The sequence below is a fragment of the Leucoraja erinacea genome, chromosome 24, assembly GCF_028641065.1.
Source record: "Leucoraja erinacea ecotype New England chromosome 24, Leri_hhj_1, whole genome shotgun sequence".
Classification (NCBI taxonomy): domain Eukaryota; kingdom Metazoa; phylum Chordata; class Chondrichthyes; order Rajiformes; family Rajidae; genus Leucoraja; species Leucoraja erinaceus.
Window position 1 is genome coordinate 23432286 of NC_073400.1, and position 12492 is coordinate 23444777.

A 12492-nucleotide genomic window follows, 5' to 3' on the forward strand; every position below is an offset into this window, starting at 1 on the left:
ATTACAGGTGGGGGGTGGGGGATAAACAAAACAAGAGAACAGGCAATGGCATGATTTGGTGATATTTTACAGGGACAGCCACAATTGTGTATATAAAAAATTATAGCAGCCTGACTCCACAAGATCGTCCAGAGTGAAGTTCAATCAAGCTTATCCACTGCATCGAAGTGCACGCATGATATATTTGGGAAAACATAGAACATAAAAAGGTATAGCACAGATACGGGCCCTTCACACATAGGGTGGTGGGTAAATGGAACGAGCTGCCAAAGAAGGTAGTTGAGGCAGGTACTATAACAATATTTAAAAGACATTTGGACAGGTACATGGATAAGAAAGGTATAGAGGGATATAAACCAAACTTGGGCAGATGGAACCAGTGTAGATGGGACATCTTGGTCGGCATGGACAAGTTGGGCCAAAGGGTCAGTTTCTTTGCTATGTGACGGACTCTATTGAGCTTACAATGATTGCCAGACATGATGCCAAGATAAACTAATCTTCTCTTGTCTTCTCTTAAACGCCACTATCAATAGCATGTCCTGGCAGCATGTTCCAGGCACCCACCACCTTCTGTGTAAAAAATAAACCCTGCACATCTCCTTTAAACTTTGCCTTTCTTATCTTAAAGTCATGCCCTGTAGTCGTCCCATTGCCATTCATGGGCAACCAGAGGTGAGCAATAAATCCCGAACACACCAACAACTACACCATCCTCCCCCAAACTGTTTCAATTTCTCAAAAAAAGAAGGAAATTGCAGATTGTGGTAATCTGAAATAAACCAAAATACCAGAGGCACTCAGCAGATCCAGCATCTGTGGAATTGACGTATCAGGCTGAGAATCCTTCACAAAAGCACTGAATGTTTCTCTTTTCACATCTGGTGCCGGACCTGATGGGTTCAATGTTCTTCTCTACCCAAGCTTGGAAAGGAACACTCATACATTGGATATCACAATTCATTATATTCCTCTCCACATTTTATAATGGGTTAATTGCCACTAATTAATGCAGCCTAGTATCAACTCATCCATCATTTCTTCCTTTGAAAACCTGGTGAACAAATCTAAGTAGACAATTCAACAAACAATCTGCTGGGCAAAGGGTCAAAACCTGCATATGGACTGAAAGTGGAGAGGGATATAGCTTGTATAAAGAAGAGGGGGGAACTCCCCCTCTTCACTCTCAGTCTTTATGTAGGGGTTTGGCTTGAAATGTCAACCATTCCTTTACACCCGCAGAGGCCATTTGACCACTGAGTTCCTCCAACAAATTATTTGTTGCTCCCGATTCCAGTATCAGAATTCTCTTGAATTCAACTTTAAGGGCAGTATAGCCAAGTAAGATTATGTGCAGGAAAGAATGCAGATGCTAGTTTAAATCGAAGGTAGACACAAAATGCTGGAGTAACTCAGCGGGACAGGCAGCATCTCTGGAAAGAAGGAATGGGTGATGTTTCAGGTCGAGACCCTTCTTCAGACTGATGTCAGGGGAGTGGGCATGACATAGATAGAATGTAGTCAGGCAGTAAGATTGGTGGGAGAACTGGGAAGGGGGAGGGGATGGAGAAAGAACGAAAGTAAGGGCTATTTGAAGTTAGAGAAGTCAATGTTCATACTGCTGGGGTGTAAGCTACCCAAGCGAAATATGAGGTGCTGTTCCTCCAATTTGCACTACGCAATGAAGGAGGCCCAGGACAGAAAGGTCAGATTGGGAATGGGAGGTAGAGTTATAAAGTGCTGAGCAACCAGGAGATCAGGTAGGTCGGACTGAGCGGAGGTGTTCAGCTAAACGATCGTCGAGCCTGAGCTTGGTCGCGCCAATGTACAGAAATTGACAACTGGAACAACGGATACAGCATATAATTCTCCAACACTTTCGCCACCTCCTATGGGACCCCACTACTGGCCTCATCTTCCCATCTCCACCCCTTTCTGCTTTCCACAGAGACCATCCCTCTGCAACTCCCTGATCAACCCGTCCCTTACCACTCAAACCACCCCCTCCCCAGGTACTTAACCCTGCAACTGCAGGAGATGCAACACCTGCCCCTTTACCTCCCCCCTCGACTCCATCCAAGGACCCTGACAGTCATTTCAGGTGAGACAGAGGTTCACTTGCACCTCCTCCAACTTTATCTACTGTATCCGCCGTACCAGGTGTCAACGTCTGTACATTGCCGAGACCAAGCGTAGGCTCGGCAATCGTTTCGCTGAACACCTCCGCTCAGTCTGCCTTAACCTACCTGATCTCCCAGTTGCTCAGCACTTTAACTCCCCCCTCCCAATCTGACCTTTCTGTCCTGGGCCTTCTCCATTGCGTAGTGCAAATAGGAGGAACAGCACCTCATATTTCGCTTGGGTAGCTTACACCCCAGCAGTATAAACATTGACTTCTCTAACTTCAAATAGCCCTTACTTTTGCTCTTTCTCTATCCCCTCCCCCTTCCCAGTTCTCCCACCAATCTTACTGTCTGACTACATTCTATCTCTGTCGTGCCCACTCCCCTGACATCAGTCTGAAGAAGGGTCTCGAACTGAAACGTCACCCATTCCTTCTCTCCAGAGATGCTGCCTGTGCCGCCAATTAAGATTATGTCTGTGATCTAAATTTTCCAAGAGTCTGTATATAGCCATTAGGAAGAGGAACCCGAATATCCTCTTAAGAGTCTGGGAATTAAATGGCTGAACGCCCACTCTAAACAATTGGAAGTAGTAGAAAATAGGACTCAAAATAAAACAATCATTCTGGGACATCAGGTGATCAATTTGCAAATTATGAGCTGCTCCAGAGGTTAGTCCTGTGATCGACAAGTTAGTTTTCTCGCTTAATTTCAGACCACGGTCTCCCGAAGGTACACTAATGCTCAAAAAATATATACAATCTCGAGGCCACCAATGACAACAACACCATGTTATAGGGGCAGATGAACCACAAAGAGATGGTCGGCGCTCTCAGGCAACAATTGCGATCAATACTTCTGTTAATTATCTTCCTATGAGTGGAGTGATCGCCTGGGATGTACGCAAGATGTTGGATGCCTTGAGCCAACCTCACACCCTCCACCATCCACTGATATAACCCCCGCCCCAGCCACGAACAACTGACCTCAGGACGTGGCCTTCATAACAACTGGACGTGGCCTTAAAGGGCCAGGCCCTGGCAGGAACGGCCATCGCCAGTCCCCTGGTTTAGCACACTTGAGTCCTCTGTAATCAGCGGCCGGCACTGGCTCACTGCCCGACCTCGGTGCAGCGAGGCCTTGGGTCCGCCACTCACAGACCTCCCCCCCTCCTCCTCCTCCTCCATAGCCATCCGGCAACGAACCTCTTCCCGGACCCTCACTCCCTCCGCCGAACCACAATCTCTCCCGGACCCTCACTCCCTCCCGGACCCGCATCCCGTCCACCGGCCTCGGACCCGCACCCCTGGACCGGGCCTCTCCTCCTCACCCTACCCTGCTGGCTCAGGTGCGGCCCTCGGCTCCTGCTCGCCGCCGGCCTGCCGCGCCGAGTGGCTGCGAGCCGCTTCCATCCCACGGCCTCTCCGCACGTCGCCGCTTTCAGGCGAGCCCGGGACTAACCGTGTGCGGCCGCTGTCATTGCCTCACCTGGCAGCGCTGAGGCGAGGCGTCCGCTCGGCTCGGCTCTGCTCGGCTCTCTCCTCCCCGGACGCGCGCTCTTCCCCCGGGCTCCACGCCGCTTCCGCCAGCGCGCCCTCGCGCGACCAGACCCCAGCAGGGCACCCCCCGCGCGGCCAAGGCTCCAGCGCGCCCCCGCGCGGCCAGACCGAGCACGGCAACTAGGGAGTCCATGGCAACCACCTCGCCCACCGCAACCACCCGTCCCATGGCAACCACCTAGCCCAAGGCAAGACACAAGCTGCTGGAGTAACTCAGCGGGTCAAGCAGCATCTCTGGAGAACATGGATAGGTTCAAGTTCAAGTATATTATCATGTGTCCCTGATAGGACAATGACATTCTTGCTGCTTCGCTTCAGCACACAGAACATAATAGGCATTGACTACAAAACAGATGAATAAATAAACTGATAAAGTGCAAATAACAAATAATGGGTTATTAATGTTCAGAGTTTTGTCCGAGCCAGGTTTAATAGCCTGATGGCTGTGGGGAAGTAGCTATTCCTGAACCTGGTCGTTGCAGTCTTCAGGCTCCTGTACCTTCTACCTGAAGGTAGCAGGGAGATGAGTGTGTGGTCAGGATGGTGTGGGTCTTTGATGATACTCAGTGCCGGATTTACGTATAAGCTAAACAAGCTATAGCTTAGGGACCCCACTTTCTAGGGGGCCCCCCGAAAAAATTGATGGGCCTCGAGGTCTAGGGGGGCCTCCGGCCAAGGCAGAACACCTACCGCTCAACTCTGGGCGGCCCCCCTCTCTACCTCTCTCTCTCCATCTACCCCCGCTATCCGTGTCCAGGCCGCCGGGCTCCGCTCGCTCCTCATCCGCCGGCACGGCAGGCCGCCTTGCACATGCGCACAACCACGGCCAGCACATCATCGGCCGCCCTGCGCATGCGCACTGCAACAGCAACTGGTCGGCGCTGGGCACTTTCTCCCTCACTTTGATTTGTGGGGTATTTGACCGCCATGGCTGTCCGGTCGTTGGGGGCCTCACAAGTGGAACAGCTTAGGGCCTCTCTTCATCTAAATCCGGCACTGATGATACTGCCAGCCTTTTTGAGGCAGCAACTTTGATAAAGATGATATTTTGGGTTGGGACCTTTCTTCACCCGATCTATAATAATGGGAACCCTTTATCTCAGCTTCTCCTGAGGCAGTCCTTCAGAGCGTCTCTGGAAGATATGTATATCCATGTTCTGGTGAGATGCTGACTGATCCTCTGAGTTACTCCAGCCTGATCCGCTGAGTTACTCCAGCTCTTTGTGTCTTTTTTTTTGTAAATCAGCATCTGCAGTTCCTTGTGTCTACATGCAACTGTGGAGACCTTTGTGGTCTTTCAGGCCCTGGGAGTCTTGCAAGACAGAGATATCTTGATGGACAAGATAAGGATCTTTGAAGGTGGTAGCACAGGTAGATAAAGACAGTGCAGAAAGTATTGGGGATACAAGCCTTCAATAGTGTGAGCGTAGAATGTAAGATTATTCCTATAATACGCTCTGGAAATGTTGCGCGACAATGCTGAGAACTATATTCTGCCCTCCATCTTTCTGTTCGCTCTAACTATTGAATTGCGTTTGGCCCGATTGTAATTATTTTTATTATCTAATTAGGGTGAATAGCATGCAAAACATGGCTTTTCACTACATCCAGTACACATGACAATAATGCCTAAACAATTATATTTCGTAAATTTATCAAGTATAACTTTAATTAAGTTGTGGATGGAGCCCCTAACCATGTTTCCTCTGTTTCCTGCAGTTCTGCTCTTGCTTCCACATCCTCTCCCCAGAGAGAACAGGGAGAGAATACCCGAGCCTCACCTTTAACTCCACCAACCTACATGTCCAAAACATTTTTTTTTGTTGACATTTCTGGCACCTTAGCTGTGATCCACCACCATTCACATCTTCCCAACCCCACCCTTTTCTGCAGAGACCTTTCTCCTTGGTTTGCTTGTCTTTCTCCACCTAACCATTCCTCTCCCCAACCACAGGGGATGCAACGCCTATACCTCCTCTCACATCCATTCGGGGACTCCAACAACCCTTCCAGGTGACACAGAAGTTTACTTGCACTTCTTCCAACTTTGTCCATTGCATTCTGTGCTCTCGATGTGGCCTCCACTGCATCGGCACTGTTTTACCGAACACTTACGCTCTGTCCGCCAGGGTCTGCTGGAACTCACGGTTGGTAGTCATTTTAATTCCCCTTCTCATTCCCATAACCTCGTATAACATATTATACGTCTTCTTTATCACTCTTGTGCTGCCTCTTTCAGGGAGCTATAGACCTGGACACAAGATCCTTCTGCACATCAGTCCTGTTAAGAGTCTTGCCATCAGATGTTGGATTAAACTACATCTGCTATTTCTCTGCTCTACCTATTTCTGTAGTTGATACACTGCATACTTTGACAATCTTCCTCACTGTCCATAATTCCAGCAAACTAATTAACCCATCTATTTTACATGCAAGTCATTTATATACATCACAAACAACAGAGGCTCCAAGCACAGATCCCTGTGCAACTCCAATGGTCATAGACCTCCAGCAAGAATAATGCTCTTCCATCACAACCCTGTCTTCTTTGAGTAGGCCAGTTCTGAATCCATATGACCAAATCACCATGAATCCCGTGCATCTTAATCTTCTGGATCAGCCTCCCATGGGGGACTTTATCAAATGCCTTACTAAAATCCACGTAGACCACGTCCACTGACCTACCTCTCATCAATCACCTTCGTCACCTCCTCAAAAAACTTGATCAAGTTAGTAAGACATCTATATAACTAAAAGTCTCATCTTGACCACTTCCTGTCTGTGCTGTATATTGATTTTAGAAAAAATGCTACCATATATCACTATGATTTTTGGCCATCTTACTCACAGTCCTTCTCCGCTGAGGCAGCCCTGAGGATTTTTCCAATCGATGACAAATTTAAAAAAGTTATGAGTGTTTAAAAAAATCTTGAGATCAGCTGATTGGTCCTCTCACCTGTCAATCACCACGACGAAGGTAACGCCCCTTCCGGGGGGGGGGGGCAGGACTATAAAACCCCAGATGCCTGGACGTGAGTCTGTCACTCTGGAAGATCGCAAGGGAGAGTCCACAACTGTGATTGTAAGCTGTGAATCAACTAAACTGCGAGTCTGCAATGCAGTTGCAATAAATGATTTGTTAGCCCTTAATGACAATGCAATTAGCTGTTTGGCAATTTTGTGGCCTGCACTCTGCTTGAAATGCCATGAATTTGGTGGCCTGCACTCTGCTTGAAATGCTATGAAATTGAATGGTAGGCTGGCAGCTCAGTCACTCAATAAAAAACTAAACCAATGTAAGACAACCGAAACCCAGGCAGAAATCTCACTCTTCTATTAATGAAGAATAACAGCAGTGACTGCCATTTTGGTCTTTCTATTGGTAAGGTGTTAAGGCAGTTGGTAGTATTCTAGGGGTGAGAAATAAGAAGAAACATTCAACCAATTTATGTGCTCAACATAATTAGTAGGTACAAATAAATGAGCTTTTGATGTAATATGTTGATAAATGTATATGTTCAAAGGGAATCATACATTTTCATGTAGATCTGATATAGATAGATGATGTTATAACTTTTATACAGAGAATGAATATAATCAGTTACCGGTTATCGAATGGAAATAGATATGCAACCAGGAGTTACAAATCATTGTTTAGATATCAATTAGCTACGCAATCACTTCCATGGAGACTACGCCTATTAAAACTAGATTAGAAGCCCCAAGGGTGGCATAGTGGCCTCACAGTTGTGCAGCTATCTCACAGCTCTAGTGACCCTGGTTCAATCCTGATCTCTGGTGCTGTCCCTGTGGAACTTGCATATTCTCCCTGTATTCATGTAGATTTCCCTACAATGCTCTGCTTTCTTACCATATCCTGATGACGGGCTGGCTGGTAGGTTAACTGTTCCTCATATAGGTGGCAAATGGGACAAATGTGTGAGAGAATAGCTTACAAGGGGATCAATAGAATGATGGGATTTCTCTGGGAGCTGGCATAGACTTGTCTATTTTGGTTTGTTCTTTTAATTTCTTTTTACTGTGTATTGCTTAAGCCACGCTCTGACAGGATGTGAGATCAAGACAGGACTCAGAATACACTGAGCGAGTTAAATAATCGCTCCTGCTGGACTCCTGTTCACCTACATTTCCAACTATTCGTAAATGGGACATAACATATTTGTTGATAGATACATTAGGTGGGCTTTACATGTGTTCCTGTGTATAATAAATATAGTTAGTTGAAATAGTTGCCTCCATCTTATGATTTTGAAAGCAGAAGTTACAACAGAAAATTAGAAATTCTAAAGCAACATTTTGATTAGTTGTAAAGTATTATAATGCAATGCATCATTATAACTTTAACATGGAGTTAATGTCAGTGGAATATGACAGTGCGCTGTGAAATTCTCTCAGACGCCACCCCACCAGGTTTAATTTTAGGTTGTCTCAGTGGATCATGCTGCTCATGTATTGGAACAGCTGTTTCAAAGTGAAACTAAATCTGGTACAAATGTTCCCTGCCCTGTATTTAGGTTAATTCTCAACGGGTCTTATGTTACATTGGAAAAGTACATAGGAATGACTGCATTGAGGTCATCATTAAAGCAATGGAAATGGTGGAGAAGGATAGGGTGGTTATGTGGCACATAGTCTTAGAAAGTATTTGTTATGGTAAACCCAGATTGTATAATAAACCCATGGAAACCTGAAACTCAAACTTGAACTTAAAAGTTCGTCATGGATACGAAACTGGCTAAAGGACAGGATGTTGAAAACAACGATAAATGTCTCATTCTGAAATAACTTACAATGCCACCCCCAGAGGTTAGCCTTAGGACAATAGCTCTTTTTAACATTTACTAATTACCTCAGTTTGGTTCTGGGATAGAATTTCAAAGTTTGCAGATAGAATTAAATTAAGAAATTGGAAACAAAAAATAAACTGCCAGAGGAACTCAATGTGTTGAGGGAAAGGGGTGGTGGACGATTTGGGTCGAGGCCCTCAATCAGAACTGAGTGTAGAGGGAAGGTAGACAGTATATAGAAGTCAGTGGGAAAGGTGAGATGGGAGCTGGTTGGTAAAAGATGGAATCAGGTGTGATGGGGGAGATGGGCAGATGGCACTAGATTGGGAAGGATGGATGAGTTTGGAAATTAAGGCTTCTGGGTGATACGTAGAAATGCAAAGAAATAAATAGGCATATGGATCCAGGGGGTGAGGGTGAGGGCAATGGGATGGAAGGAAGAGAGAAGCTGATTCGGTCTCAAAAGTCCTTCCTCCCCCAACCTCCACTTGTCTCCATCTGCCCATCATCCCCCATTCGCCTGGTCCCACCTATTACTACCAGTTCTCATCTCACCTTCCTTCAGAGTTTTTAACCAGCCACCTTCCTTCTGCATTCTGTCCGGATCCAACCCATGCATTTGCCTCCAGAGATCTGGGGGATGGATCCTGTGGGACAAGTATTACCCTGTACAGACATAGCTCCTCACACCAAGGCTCTATCCAACCCCAGGAGCTGCGCGGCACAAAGGTGCAGGGCTAGCGTTGCTGCCTTACAGCGCCTAACCCGGGTTTGATCCCGACTACAGGTGCTGTCTGTACGGAGTTTGTACATTCTATCTGTGACCATGCGTGTTTTCTCCGGGTGCTTCGGTTTTCTCACACTCCAAAGACATCCAGGTTTGTAGGTGAATTGGCTTCGGTAAGATTGTAAATCATCCCTAGTGTGTAGGATAGTGCTAATAACCATATAACAATTACAGCACGGAAACAGGCCATCTCGACCCTTCTAGTCCGTGCCGAACACATAATAATCCCCTAGTCCCATATACCTGCGCTCAGACCATAACCCTCCATTCCCTTCCCATCCATATAACTATCCAATTTATTTTTAAATGATAAAAACGAACCTGCCTCCACCACCTTCACTGGAAGCTCATTCCACACAGCTACCACTCTCTGAGTAAAGAAGTTCCCCCTCATGTTACCCCTAAACTTCAGTCCCTTAATTCTCAAGTCATGTCCCCTTGTTTGAATCTTCCCTACTCTCAGTGGGAAAAGCTTTTCCACGTCAACTCTGTCTATCCCTCTCATCATTTTAAAAACCTCTATCAAGTCCCCCCTTAACCTTCTGCGCTCCAAAGAATAAAGCCCTAACTTGTTCAACCTTTCTCTGTAACTTAGTTGCTGAAACCCAGGCAACATTCTAGTAAATCTCAAGAGTCAAGAGAGAGTCAAGAGTCAATTTAATTGTCATTTGGACCCCTTGAGGTCCAAACGAAATGCCGTTTCTGCAGCCATACATTACAAACAAATAGACCCCAGACACAACATAATTTACATTTTACATAAACATCCATCACATTGCTGTGATGGAAGGCCAAAAAAAAACTCCTCTGTACTCTCTATTTTGTTGACTGTACAGGATGTACAGGAATCACTGGTCAGCATGGACTCGGTGGGCCTGTTTCCTCACTGCATCTCTAAAGTCTAAAGTGTGCAGAGTTGAGCATGTAGCACAATTATGCTACTTGCAAACAGAAGCTGCAGCCGGTACTGGAGGAAGACAAGTTGGGAGACCAAGAACCTGAGAACTATAAAGTAGAGAAGTCTCCAATGAATTTTTTGCCAGAGATACATTGCTCGTAATGCAAATCCAGTGATCCTCGCCATCCATTATATGTTGTTTGGTAAGCATTAATCAGATGAATCAGCTAGAATACATTTAATAATCCCTTACCTTCTGCTTTGCAGGTCAGACATTATAGGACATGAAGAAGACAATTCCTGCAATTGTGCTCAGTGCTCATTTAACTCTGACATTTTTTGTTAGGAGAATATTTGTTTGTGCTTTGCATAATCAGCTTATGCCAAGCTTTTATGTTAGCACAAGGCACCTCTCCTGCTAAGTCCAGTTGAGTTTTGCCATATGCATGCGTACCGTGAGTTATAGGTACAATGAAAATCTTGCTTACAGAACTATCAAAGGCACATAGACACACTAAAACAAATTATACATAAATTCTACAAGACTGTAAAAAAGGCTGTGCAAAAAAAGACAGGACATCTCAATGAGAACGAGCCTATTCACAACTTTGTGTGGGGAACTTAAGTTGGTATCATCACAAAGCCTTACTGCATTATAAAATGTGGTCAAACCTCCAAAGTAATAGAATACACGTCTAAGAATACATTAATGAACCATCGTTTAGGTTCTAGCTAGTTTTCTGTGGTCATTTCTGAGAAGCACATTTAACCTTTGTAGAGGGCTTAATTAAGAATTAATTGAATGATTCAGTAGGGATGAAAACGTTTAACTCTGCAGAAAAACTTGAAAAAGGTTTCTATACTTTAAAGAAGATTGCCAGGACTAGAGGGTGTGAGCTATAGGGAGAGGCTGAGTATTCAATGATTTGGATGAGAACATACAGAGCAAGATTAGAAAGTTTGCTGATGACACAAAAGTGAGTGGCTTTGCAGATAATGAAGATGGTTGTGAATGATGGCAGGATCTGGATCGATTGGACAGGTGGGCACTTGGCCTTCATCAGTCAGAGTACCGAGTATAGAAGTTGGGAGGACATGTTGTAGTTGTATAAGACGTTGGTGAGATCGCATTTAGAATATTGGATTCAGTTCTGGGCACCATGTTATAGGAAATATATTGTCAAGCTTGAATTGGTCCAGAAAAGATTTACGAGGACCAGACGACATAGGGTCAAGGTGAAGCAGAAAAGATTTAATAGGAATCTGAGGGTTAATGTTTTCGCACAAAGGGTGGTGCGTGTATGGCACAAGCTGCCAGATGACGTAGTTGAGGTTGGGACTATCCCAACGTTTAAGAAACAGTTATACGGGTACAGGTTTGGAGGGATATGGACCAAACACAGGCAGGTGGGACTAGTGTAGCTGGGACAAGTTGGGCTGAAGGGCCCGTTTCCACACTGTATCACTCTATGACTATGTCTCCATGAGAGGTATGCAAGAGGTATTTTGTCAGAACAGATAAGGAAAAACTGTTTTCAGGGGCATGGGGCAAAAACTAGAGAATATTAATTTAATCGCCAAAGAATTGGTACAACTAAGAACAGGGGGGAAAACAGATTTTGTAGGTACTGTATGTGTATAAATATTTATTGGAAAAGAGCTGCAGGCAGGAAATATGGAACAGGTAGTTGGCAAAACTGGTCATTTAGCACATTATTAGTCTATCTGGCATTTTATACATTAGAGAAGTTGCATAAGATTGATTTCCTTACAATTCAACTGATAAAGGTCCTGTATCTACTATTGATGTAGAGTGCCTGTAGGTTACAGCTGTCTAACCTAGAGGTTAATAACAATGCACATCTTATTGGAAGTACATTTCAAAAGGTCAATAAAATATAAAAGTTTTAAATTAGGAAAGTAGTCAATTATAAAAACTAGTCGTCTTTCAATGTCTGGAGGAAGACAGATGTAGAAAAATAAAAACAATAATAAATTTCTAATAAAGAGCACCAGGTCTTCCATCGTGCCTAAAAGTATCAAAATGAAGGCATTATCCATTCAAGAGAGATGGGGCAATTTTTTCCCTCTTGTTGGATAGTGGTTTTTTTTTAAATTCTTCCTCAAAGAGCAGTGGAAGCAGTCTTAAAATATAAGCGAGAGGTGAAAGATTACCATGGGTTGACAATAATACGGGCGAGATTGCACCAGATCAGACCCTTCCAGCCTTTTCTCCATGCCCTCTATTCTTTAATCTACCAAATATATACACTCACCACTATAAATATTTCTAAAGAACAAGCTTCCACCATTTACT

The 12492-nt window shown here is 44.9% G+C and overlaps 1 protein-coding gene across 5 annotated transcripts in view; it reads right to left on the minus strand.

Moving 5' to 3' along the window:
• LOC129708795 (serine/threonine-protein kinase 38) overlaps positions 1 to 3743 on the minus strand; it is a 72890-nt gene extending 69147 nt beyond the window's left edge. For 2 of the 5 annotated variants that reach the window (XM_055654767.1, XM_055654766.1), the window contains exon 1: positions 3459 to 3592. In XM_055654767.1, the coding sequence (XP_055510742.1) occupies positions 3459 to 3535 (77 nt within the window). In that variant the 5' untranslated portion in view covers positions 3536 to 3592. The other 3 variants (XM_055654768.1, XM_055654769.1, XM_055654771.1) reach the window with 3 other exon arrangements.
• Between the last annotated feature and the right edge of the window lie 8749 nt (positions 3744 to 12492).